This window comes from Dendropsophus ebraccatus, chromosome 8, assembly GCF_027789765.1.
Source record: "Dendropsophus ebraccatus isolate aDenEbr1 chromosome 8, aDenEbr1.pat, whole genome shotgun sequence".
NCBI classification, from domain to species: Eukaryota; Metazoa; Chordata; class Amphibia; order Anura; family Hylidae; genus Dendropsophus; species Dendropsophus ebraccatus.
The window spans coordinates 56,373,035-56,385,615 of record NC_091461.1 but is presented as its reverse complement, the minus strand read 5'-3'; the positions used below and the strand labels follow the sequence as shown (position 1 = coordinate 56,385,615).

Here is a 12,581-nt window from a genome sequence, read left to right as displayed (position 1 = left end):
TGAACTATTTTTGGTAAATGCCTGCGGCTTGCAACTGTTCTGCTTGTAGCAGAATTCAAGCAAACATACATATAGTAGCCTAAAGAAGCCAGCGAGGTTCTTTTAGATGGTATGCTTGGGAACTTTTTTTTTTTTTTGCATTGCATTGCATCCAGAATATCACGTGTGCATTTTATACCATGATGTCCTTGATCATTACTATGAGATTTTTTCTTACCTAAAGCTAACCATGCACTTCTTCATATTACTGTCTGCAAAACAGAAAGGGGCTCCAATACAACCTAAGACTTCTCTTTTTGTGCTGCAGCCCTGGATGTGACATGATGGAATTGAGGAGGCGTTATCAGAACCTGTACATTCCAAGTGATTTCTTTGATGCCCAGTTTACTTGGGTGGATGCTTTTCCTATCTCTCGGCCATTCCAGCTTGGAAGTTACAGTAATTTTTATGTCATGCACAAAGAAGTGGATCCACTTGAGAAAAATACTGCTATTTTGGATCCTCCTGATGTTGACCATACATACAGTGCAAAGGTATGCACATTATCCAGTTTATCAATGACCTGTGAAGTGCAGTTGCTCACTGCCAATTTTTTTTTTACTGGTCGCCATAGTACCTTTCTCATTGTTTGTTTGTGTGTGTGTGTGTATATATATATATATATATATATATATATATATATATATATATATATATATATATAATGTTTGTGTTTAAAGCGAATGTACCAGCTGTACATTCGCTTTAAACCGACTCTGTACCCACAATCTGACCCCCCCCCCCCCCAAAACCGCTTGTATCATCAGATAGCTGCTTTTAATTCAAGATCTGTCCTGGGGTCCTTTCGGCAGGTGATGCAGTTATTATCCTAAAAAACTACTTTTAAACTTGCAGCCCTGTGCCAAACGGGCGTGGACGAGATTGTGTATGCATTAGGGTGGCACAACCTCTCTGTCGCTCTTCCCTGTCCTCCTCATCATTAGAAATGCTCCAGGCAGATTGTCTCCTATTCATCAGCTGTGTGAATAATGAACATGGGCTGGATCATTAAGGCACCTGTGCAATGTTCAGACATGAGAAATGTTCCAGTGGCATTCCTAATGATGAAGAGGGTGGGGAGGAGGGACAGAGGGGTGGTGCAAAGTTAGGACACAGATACTCTAAGCCCCGGCCGTTGGACACAGGGCTGCAAGTTTAAAAGTTGTTTTTTAGGACAATAACTGCATCACCTGCCGAACGGACCCCAGGACAGATCTTGGATTAAAAGCAGCTATCCGGTCAGATTGTGGGTACAGAGTCGATTTAAGCTTTTCACAGGGATAGAATGGCGCCGGCATGGGGAAGCCAATGCTGCTGTCTTTTCTTGATCCGCGGCCCGGTTAGCATGTATAGTGCCGTTATATTTTCGGGCACCTTCCGAGGCTGAAGCACTAGAAGTGGGTCAGCCCGACCCTCTATGATGCGGCTCCATTGATTCTAATGCAGCCACGTCATAGAGGGGGTTCCCTCCCACTGGGGGTGGGCCAGCCAGGAAATAGAACGGCACTGTACATGGGCACCGGGCTGCAGTTCAAAAAAAGGATCATAGCATCGGTTTCCCCGAACCCGTTCTATCCATGTGAAAAACTTTAAGCAAGTGTACTGCTGGTACATTCACTTTAACAGTGATGCAGTGGGAGAAGAATATGAAAACACTGGTACTCCCCTGCCACCAGTCCCCCACTGGTGCCTGTCCCAGTTGATGAGTTCTTCCAGCTTACATCTTGACACAAAGGAGATGCCTATGCCATGGACAGCATCTGTTGTTTTTGTTATATATGGGTATCTGAGTTTCTTTTTCTTTCTAGGTCATGCTACTGGCTAGTCCTGCTTTGGAAGATTTATATCACAAATCTTGTGCCCTTGCAGAAGATCCAGTGGAAGTTAGAGAAGGTTTCCAGCACCCGGCAAGATTAATAAAGGTAAACATTTTATTACGTAAAACTGGTGGGGCTCTTCAAATCTCATATTGCACATGTATAATACCCTGTTAGGTCGTTGGTCGGTTAATATGGTATGATATAAGCAGCCACATTTCTTTGAAATTTATAATTGCTGTGCACTGCAAAGCATTATCTTACAGTTCATGAGGTGCATCATTTTTCCTTTTGTCACATGACTGTTCTTCATTTCTTTACAACAACCTCTGATGTCATACACTGCACCAGGGTACATTGCAGGGCAATGCACCCTCTACTAGACAGGAGGTGGGAAGAAATGGGCCAGTCCTGCGTATGCACTGCTACTCTGTTCCATGTGGCATAAGTGGTAGTTTAACATCCTTTTTAGCTTTATGAAAAGTTGGATATACCCATTGTTTAAGCTATGTTTTAGACTTGCAGCACCTGCTAGAAATTTAAAAATGTCTTTGTTAGAGAAAAAAAACAAACTTTGACATGTGGCAGAGACAAGTCAAAAGATTTGCTCGGTCAGGGTCTGAGCTTTCCCACTCTCGCCAGTCTCTGAAATGAGCCTAGAGAAGCACACAATTATGCCCTTCCCTCCCTAGCTCACAGCTCGAGCCTAGCTCCAGTCTATGGTGCGAAGTGGAAAGAGCAGTGGGAAGAACTTGGATAGGAAGTGCACTACTGTGAGACTGAACACTCTGATCCTGACCGATCCAAACTTTTGGACACATCAAAAGTTTTGTTTTTTTAATGACAAGACACGTGACATCACATGGGAAATGCTAAATAGGTTCTCTGCATTGAAGTGGTCAATTCCCCCCTTGCTTTCCCCCTTTTTTTTCTAGAACAACTTTTTTTTGTTACAGTTTTTAGTAGGAATGAAGGGTAAGGATGAGGCAATGGCAATTGGTGGACACTGGTCTCCTTCACTCGATGGTCCAGATCCAGACGAAGACCCTTCGGTGCTCATCAAAACAGCTGTTCGATGTTGTAAGGCTCTGACTGGCATTGACCTGAGCTTGTGTACACAGTGGTAAGTCCAGTTCCTACATTGGGGCATGTCTCCTTTTTTATGTACGGCTTCACTTTTCTAGAGCTTTGCAGTTACTCTAGTTGCACAGAAATGTTTGCGTCTTTCTACAATGAAGAGAAGGGGGTTTGTTGTTTTTATATGAATATTCAATGTTTCTGTACATTATGAAGACTTATTTTTTTTATTTCATGCTCAGCTACAGATCGCCCAGAAGAATCCATCTTAAACTGTCCTAAAACCAAGTTGTGTTGCCGTGTTTTCTAATGGTATTTCGAGCTTTGTTGACATCTATAAGAAAATTCTTCGGAAATGAAAGTTTATTTAACTGCAATGAGTTCATGTTATATTGTCAATCTAGTTTCTTAAGAATTTTCAGTAGGTTCAGTATCTACACCAGTAATTTTTTCTTTTCTTTTATTTATTTATTTTGTTCTAAACAATGCTTCGACTTACCTGAAGAAAATCAATGGCCTTTTATATAATTGTCTTTTTTTATTTTCTTTTTTTTTATAGACAACCCTGAGCTAGCTGTTCATGATGTACTACAAGAAAACTAGGCTCTTATATTCTATGCATTCTAGATTTGGTTTTTCCAACATGCTTCTTCCCTTGCAACAGGTACCGTTTTGCAGAGATTCGCTACCATCGCCCTGAGGAGACCCACAAGGGGCGTTCGGTTCCTGCTCATGTGGAGACAGTGGTTTTATTTTTCCCGGATGTTTGGCATTGCCTTCCCACCCGCTCAGAGTGGGAAAACCTGTGCCGAGGATACAAGCAGCAGCTGGTCGACAAGCTTCAGGGTGAACGCAAGGAAGCTGATGGAGAACAGGCACTGAACGCTAATCCCTTTTTCTATTTCTGCTTCTCGCAGGCACAGGAACACAGGCACAATCCACTGCACACACTAAACACCACCCTGCCCCCTCTAAAGAACACTTCTCGCGACGTCTGCAGTGTAGTGAATATTACTTATTCCAGCTTCCTAACATGGAAAATTTAGAATGATATATAATTACTTGGTTTTATTTCTTTTGGTTTTTTTTTATATTCAAATTAGTTTGCTGAGTCAATTGGATTTACTGACATTTGGCCCTATTCACCATCTACCCATCATAAGGTTCACATTAATCATTTTCATACTTAAAATGTGAAAAAAACAACCCGAGCCATTTTATTTGTGGGTGATAAATGAGCAGTAGATATTTGGCAATAACACCGGGGGGTCTTTAACTACAGACTTGTGTCTTTGTAGACGAGCAATGTCTGTATATCCTGGTATTACTTATTCTATTTATCATCCCTTTGTTTCACAGATCTGGCTTTGATTGACTTAGCTGTCAGTGAGAGTGCTAGAATGTGTGTATGTGCCTCAACAAAGCTTTAGGAGACGACAATGAGAAATTGTGACCTTGCTACTTGCACGGACCTGCGACAGTCAGTAAGTCTCCTATGGCTGTTTTCTAACCACATTATTATGTTTTCACTAGGAAGAAGAGGATAAAGATGACGGGGATGCAAAAGAGATCTGCACTCCTACTCACTGGTCAAAACTTGATCCCAAGGTGATGAAGGTAAGTCTTATGTCCACACCGTGGTAACTAAAGTGCTATGAGGGTAAATACAAGGAGCTGAAAAGAAATCTGTGACACCAAAGCTAAGAACATCAAGTATGCTCATCAAAAGTCTGGCTTAAGACTGCCTTCACATGTACCGGATCCGCAGTATGTGAGTTAGCCGCCCGCAGCCCGCCACCGAGAGCACACATAACCTGCTTGCCGATGTGGCTGCATGTGAGGCTCCCGGCGGGGGATAAACTCACATACTCACAGCAGGATGTCAATCCCGCTGCAAGTATGTGCTCTCATAGGGATGAATGGCACTGGATCAGCAGCGGATTTTATTGCGAATCCGCAGCGTGAAATCCGCTGCGGATCCGGTAGGTGTGAAGGCACCCTAAAGGCATATTCCAGACAAAATCAGGAAACTAGCAAACACTAGGAGATTGGTGCTTGTTTTTTCTTGTTTAACCCCTTAGCGTCCCATGACGTATCTGGTACGTCATGGCGGCGCAGGGGGAGTTCAGAGAGGGGTCCCGCGGGGACCCCGCTCTGAACGGCACCACTCCCGGCTGCTATCTGCAGCCGGGGAGTGCCTCTATTAGCCTGCGCGGGTCCTGTACCGCTTTGTACACTGCATGTCCTTGGTGTCTAGTGGGGAGATCCGTTCTTCTGGCCAGGCCGGCCCTCAGCGCCGCACTGACGCTGATCCAGGGTTGGCAATACGTTGCTATGGCCTGCAGCAGGCCAAAGCAGTGTATCACCGATTACAATGATCATTGCTGTGCATATACACAGCATTGATCTCTATGAGAGATCAGTGCTGTGTATATACAAGTCCCCCAGGAGGACTACTTGTTAATGTACAAAAGTGTTTTTAATAATAAAAAATCCCCATCCCTAATAAAAGTCCAAATCCACCCCCCTTTTCCCATTTTATAAATAAATAAATAAACAAATATGCAAACATATTTGGTATCGGCACGTGTGTAATCGCCCAAACTATTAAGTTATCACATTCCTAAACCCCGAACGGTAAATGGCGTAAGCGCCCCAAAATTTGAAAGTGCAAAATTGCGCATTTTTTGTCGCATCAAACAAAAGTGACCAAAAAGTCGCATATACGCAAACAAGGTACCGATAGAAAGCACAGATCATGGCGGAAAAAAATGACACCTTACACAGCCCCAAAGACCAAAGGATAAAAGCGCTAAAAGCATGGGAAAAGAGCGATTTTTAAACACATTTAGTTTATGTAAAAAGGTTTTCATTTTTTAAAAGCCAACAAATAATATAAAAGTTATACAAGTTACATATCGTTGTAATCATACTGATGTGAGTAACATAGATAACATGTCAGTTTTACCATAGGGTGAACGGCGTAAATACGACACTCCCTGAAATGAAAACAAATTCCTTTTTTTTTTTTTTTTTTTTTTTTTTTTAAATTTGACAGCGCAAATGATTTTTTTCCGGTTTCGCAGCATATTTTATGGGAAAATAAAGTCTGTCATTCCAAAGTACGATTGGTGTTGCCAAAAAAAGGGCTCAAATGGGTCTCTAGGTGAAGAAATGCACACGCTATGGCCTTTTAAACATAAAGGGGAAAAAGCAACAGCTCAAAAACGGAAATTGCCATTGACCTTAAGGGGTTAAACTTGGTAGTGCTACATTCTACTATTATTCACATAATCTTTTACCTTCTTTTGCGTTATATCTTTACAGTGTTCTAAGTAAATAGGCTTTTTTGGCTCAAAGTGGCTGTATGTGTTTGGTATCTGTCAGTTGAAGGCTAATTTGGCTAACCGCTATTCTTCCTAACCCCCTCATACTCATTGAAGCTAGCCTCATCCAAGTGTGCATGTGTTTACAGTGGGGAGAGGGGAGTAATCCACTGTCAGACACCCCTGGCAGCTGCTTATGCCCCATAGGAAAATAATGTAATCTAGCACATTTGATTTAAAAAACAAAAAGATTTACATCCCAAATGCAACACATGGCTTATATTCCCCTCCAGTTCCCTGGTGCCATTTGCAGCCAATGCCTGACAATAACATTTGAGATTTTATAAGTATAAAAGGAAACCCTGCGGCAAGTTTAGGACACAGAGTTCAGCGTCCCCTCTGAAGAGCTGCAACTCTCAGGTGTACTTTTTTGATACCATATGTCTATTAGTGATTGGCATATATTATTTTTTTTTTTGTTTCTCCGCAGACTGAAGTCTTGGCAGGCTTCACAGCTGAATGTTATTTCCAGTCTTATGCTACGTTCACATGAGCGTTTTTCTTTGTTTCTAACGGATCCGTCTATATTAATTAAACGGATGAGCATAAACTGATGAGCAGACTGATGCAAACTGATTGCAAAATGTTGATCTTTTTTTAATGGTCCATTTGTATTTTGGCTTAAAAAAACTGACTTTTGTACATCAGTTTGCATCAGTCAGCATCCGTTTTTCTATCAGTTTATTTTTCTTCTTTGATTTCTTGCTGCTTCTGCGCATTCTGAGTGCATAAACGGATGAAAACAAACGGATGTGAACGGAAATACCTTCCGTTTTAGATCCGTCCTCATTGACTACAGTTTGTGATCTGTTTTTGAAACGGAAAGAAAAATGCTGCAAACACAATTTTTTCCTCCGTTCAAAAAAAGGATCTTGAACAGATTGCATGCAAACGGAGCACAATTAGGGCAAACGGAGCACACTAATATATCGTGGGAATCTATGGGGATTTTAACGGATCCGACAGTTTCTGTTTTGCTTACTCCAAAACGGAAAAGGTAGACGGAATGGTGCCGGATGGTCAAACGCTGATGTGAACGTAGCCTTAGACTGTCCCTTGTGGGCTATAGCTTGCACTTCAGGGTCATGTGTTTTATCTACATTATAGCAAACTATCAGAACAAAAAAGCTTTGTGCTGCTGCTGTCAAAACTACATAAAATAAAAATCTTCACATATGAGGGAAATATGGTTTGATTGCTTTTTCATGGCTTGTATTATCATCTTTCAGGTAAATGATCTGCGTAAAGAGCTTGAAAGTCGCACACTTAGTTCAAAGGGGCTAAAATCTCAGCTAATAGCACGATTAACAAAACAACTCCGCGTAGAGGAGCAAAAAGAGGAGCAGAAGGAGCAAGAAAAATGTGAAAAAGAAGAGGAAGAGGAGGAAGAGCGTAAATCTGAGGATGACAAGGAGGTTTGTATACTACTTTCTAAAGTCATGAACTAAAAGTGTACATTGACTTTAACATGTTATATCCGAATATTACTAGGAAGAGGAAAAGAAACGGCAAGAAGAAATGGAACGTCAGCGACGGGAAAAAAGATACATACTGCCTGATGAGCCGGCAATTATTGTTCATCCAAACTGGTCAGCCAAAAATGGGAAGTTTGACTGCAGCATCATGTCTCTAAGCGTCCTTTTGGATTACCGGATAGAGGACAATAAGGAGCACTCATTTGAGGTAGCGCTTCTACTCCCTGTATGACTTCATAGCGGGAAAAACACCCAGGACGTAAGGTTACGTCATGGGTCGTCTGGGGACAGACTTCCATGACGTAACCCTACGTCCAGGGTCGTCTAAGGGTTAAGCTTCATTGTCTAAAGGCCCTATTTAATAGCACGTTGAAAGGTCACGATCAGCCAACATGCACAATGTCGGCTGATTGTGATCTTTCAACCAATTGAAAGATCCTGATTTTTGCAGCGACAGACTGCCGTGCGTCGCGCCGTCTAATAGGAGCGAGCAGCAGCCTGCTGCTGACTTCAATGGGCAGCCTTAACAATCTAAGGTATGTTTGGGCAGCCCCTCCTGCTGCTCCCCACTTGCTGTCTCTGTGCATAATAGCACAGGTAGCGAGTGGGGAACAAGGGGGAAGCAAGTGCTGATTTGACAAGGTCAGTGCTTGCTTCCCCCTCTTTATCGTGCCCCCTTAGTAAGGATTGTATTTCCAGTATTTTTCTGCCTTTTTGTGCTGCTCAGCTCTTTGCATTACTCTCTAGAGTTGGGGGCATGTTCCTTATCTGTTGACTAAGAGCACTGTGTGCCAATAAGCCACTGGCCATTAACTGAATGCCTTTCTCTCCACAAATACATGCTTATATAATACAACCCCTGGCAAAAAGTATGGAATCACCAGTCTTGGATGAGCACTCATTCAGACATTTCATGCTGTAAAACAAACTCAGATCAAAAACATGATACAATATTAAGGTCATTCCAAAGTGCAACTTGTTGGCTTTTAGGAACACTCAAAGAAGTGAAGAGAAAACATTGTGGAAGTTAGTGAATGATACTTTTATTGACCAAGCACAGGGAAATAAATATGGAATCACTCAATTCTGAGGAAAAAAGTGTGGAATCACTCAAATTGGAGTGGAGGACACACCCAGTCTTATTTCCTTTCCCTTACCATTTGTCTTGAAAACCGAAAAAGTACAACTAAACAGATGAAGCACAAATGGGAGGAAGCTGGAGTCAATGTATGTGACCGAACCGTAAGAAATCGCCTAAAGGAGATGGGATTTCTATACAGGAAAGCTAAACGAAAACCAGCATTGACACCTAAACATAAAAAAACAAGACTCCAATGGGCTAAGGAGAGGCTATCATGGACTGTGGATGACTGGATGAAAGTTGTCTTCAGTGATGAGTCAAGAATCTGCATTGGACAAGGTGATGATGCTGGAACTTTTGTTTGGTGCCGTTCCAGTGAGATTTATGAAGAGGCCTGCCTGAAGAAAACAACCAAATTCCCACAGTCCTTGATGATATGGGGCTGCATGTCAGGCAAAGGCACTGGGGAGATGACTGTGGTTAATTCTTCCATCAATGCACAAGTTTACATTGACATTTTTGACAGTTTTCTCATCCCTTCAATTGAACAGATGTTTGGAGATGATGAAATAATTTTCCAAGATGACAATGCATCGTGCCATAGGGCAAAAACAGTGAAGGCATTCCTTGAAGAAAGACACATTCAGTCGATGTCATGGCCTGCAAATAGTCCAGATCTCAACCCAATTGAAAACCTGTGGTGGAGATTGAAAAAAATGGTCCACAAGAAGGCTCCAACCTGCAAAGCTGATCTGGCAACTGCTATCAAAGAGAGCTGGCACCAAATTGATGCAGAATACTGTTTGTCACTCAAGTCCATGCCTCAAAGACTGAAAGCTGTTATAAAAGCCATAGGTGGTGCAACTAAATACTAGTGATGTATTTTGAATGGTCTTTTGTTTATGTGTTTTTCATGATTCCACACTTTTTTCCTCAGAATTGAGTGATTCCATATTTATTTCCCTGTGCTTGGTCAATAAAAGTATCATTCACTAACTTCCACAATGTTTTCTCTTCATTTCTTTGAGTGTTCCTGAAAGCCAACAAGTTGCACTTTGGAATGACCTTAATATTGTATCATGTTTTTGATCTGAGTTTGTTTTACAGCATGAAATGTCTGAATGAGTGCTCATCCAAGACTGGTGATTTCCATACTTTTTGCCAGGGGTTGTACAAGCCAAGTTCTACCTAACTTTGTGTAGATTAAACAAAAAAATTACTGAATTTAGTTTTAATAAAATAAATGTAAGTGGTGGGTTATTTTAAACTTTTAAAAGGATGGATGGCATTTATCACTAGGATATGTTATCATTTTGTGTTTGGTGTGGAATTGTCCGCTGGACCCCCACCACTGCTGAGGATAAAGGGTGCACAGCATCACACCTGGCTGCACAAGGGCCTGCAATTGTCCACGTTTACCTGATTGCAATTGTGCTACAGGGCCCTGCCGTGGTGTCAGTGTGGTGGCCTCCTCATTAGGGTCATTGGGATCCTAGAGGTGCACATTTTCTTATTTATGCAAAATTTTATATTTGTTATCAGGTGTCACTATTTGCTGAGCTGTTCAATGAAATGCTTCAGAGAGACTTTGGAGTTCGCATATACAAAGAGCTTTTAGCTCTCCCGGAGCGGGATGAGAAAAAAGAAAAGAAGATTAAAAAGGAAGAGAAAAAAGAAAAGAAAGATGAAGATGATGATGAACCAAAAACCAAACGAAGAAAATCTTCGGATGAGAAAGTTCGATCAGAAGAAAGAGATGAAAGAAAGGTACCTTATAGCACTGTATGTAATATTTTATCTCCTGTGTAAGTAGACAAGGGGCCAAGAAGATCATATATATCAACTTAATGTTGTCTTTGGGAACAAATAAAGGAAACTGATCATAGAAGATGTCTTTGAATATGTATATGAAGAGTCTGCAAGCAGAGTACGGGGGACTGTGGGACCTGTGGTCTTGCAAATGCACTACAGCTCCACACACTGTATAAGGGACTGGCAGAGATAGTTGTTGTCTTCTTCAGTCCCAAAGGTAGTGAATGGAGTGGTTGTGCACACTTGCAACTGCTTCTCCATTCAACCTTTGTGAATAGTGGTTTCTTAGCAGGTGATTCCCCCAGCGACTAAATTTATCACTGATCCTTCCTACATGGTTGTTTTTGTAGAAGGAGGACCGGAAAAGAGAAGATTACCGTGATGATGAAGAAATAGATGATGATAACCAAGAAGATTATGAGCCCATAGGAGCAGAAGAGGATGATGGTGACTATGAGGGTCAGATTAAAAGGATGGCTAAGGCCTTTTCTTTTATTGTAAATAGCCTAAAGAAATAGACGTTGCTCTTTGCTGCCAGGTAGTTTCCATTTGTCGTTTTTGTTGGGCAGAATAGACAGTGATCTGTTCATTACTGTGCTCAGCACCTCTAATTTTCTTTTGCCCTAGTGTTCTTCCATGAGCCTGCAACAAAATGTAAAATATATTACTATTGTCATGATCAAGGTCTTGTAAATAATTTTAATTCTGGAAAATCTTTTCTTAGAATTCTGAGCTGTGTAAAGAGACCCTGTTGACAATGGAAATTATAATGACCAGTTGTATTCAGTTATTTACTGTAGCAATAATAGAGGAATGACATAATGCAAAGTTCTACCAAATGGTGCTGTAGTATTGTTTTTCCATGGGCAAGACAAGTGAAAACTTCGGATTGCAAGCATAATTCGTCCTGGGAATGTGCTTGTAGTCCAAATCACTTGTATTTCCACAACTCAAAAATAAGGTAGGTAAGGTGTTCTGTATAAATAAGACTTCATCAGTAAAAAAAAAAAGGGTTAGTCTGTTAACTCTCCCTCCACACACAACTCCCCAGGTGGCTGCAAACCTGCTGGTGCTGGTACCTGCTGGTACTTAGTGCCTGCTGTCTGAAGCAGCTCATTTGTTAAGGGGATAATTCAGGGGTCAGAGGAAAGCAGTGTTGGTGCGGATAGGCACTGGAGGACAGCTTGAAGGCATCGGATCACCAGTAGAGGTGATCAGATAGCAATAAGTTAAAAGGAGAGGGCTTTCTGCCCAGCACAGTATCAGGATGGGGACACGGGTGCTCGTAATTAGAAATCTTACTCATTTTTTCAATTCATTCATTTTTTTAAACTGTTAGCTTGTCTTGCAAAACTCAAACCAGGTTACTTGTAGCCCAAGGTTTCACTGTACAGTGAAACTTTTTAAAAAGACCACATCTTTAAGGGAGAAGTCTGACAAAAACTTTTATTAAAGTATTGTATTGCCCCCCAAAAGTTATACAAATTACCAATATACACTTATTACAGGAAATGCACATAAAGTGCTTTTTTTCCCTGCACTTACTACTGCATCAAGGCTTCACTTACTGGATAACATGGTGACGTCACGACCCGACTCCCAGAGCTGTGCGGGCTGTGGCTGCTGGAGAGGATGATGGCAGAGGGACACAGGGCACTGGAGGGACACTGAGCATCCCCCTGCCATCATCCTCTCCAGCACAGCTCTAGGAGTCAGGTCGTTACATCACCATGTTATCAAGGAAGTGAAGCCTTGATGCAGTAGTAAGTGCAGGGAAAAAAGCACTGTATGTGCATTTCCTATAATAAGTGTATATTGGTGATTTTTAGAGGGCAATACAATACTTTAATAAAAAATTTTGCTGGACTTCTCCTTTAAAAAGCCCACATGTGCA

General features: G+C 41.6%; 1 protein-coding gene across 3 annotated transcripts in view; it reads left to right on the top strand.

Annotated features, from left to right (window-relative positions):
* The window catches only part of CCAR1 (cell division cycle and apoptosis regulator 1), a 47,391-nt gene that overhangs the window by 28,679 nt on the left and 6,131 nt on the right, over nt 1–12,581 (top strand). For 2 of the 3 annotated variants that reach the window (XM_069980435.1, XM_069980436.1), the window contains exons 11-19: nt 308–533; nt 1,848–1,961; nt 2,813–2,979; nt 3,598–3,808; nt 4,467–4,550; nt 7,549–7,734; nt 7,811–8,002; nt 10,418–10,642; nt 11,038–11,146. In XM_069980435.1, the coding sequence (XP_069836536.1) occupies nt 308–533; nt 1,848–1,961; nt 2,813–2,979; nt 3,598–3,808; nt 4,467–4,550; nt 7,549–7,734; nt 7,811–8,002; nt 10,418–10,642; nt 11,038–11,146 (1,514 nt within the window). The remainder of the gene's footprint in view (nt 1–307; nt 534–1,847; nt 1,962–2,812; nt 2,980–3,597; nt 3,809–4,466; nt 4,551–7,548; nt 7,735–7,810; nt 8,003–10,417; nt 10,643–11,037; nt 11,147–12,581) is intronic. The other variant, XM_069980437.1, reaches the window with a different exon arrangement.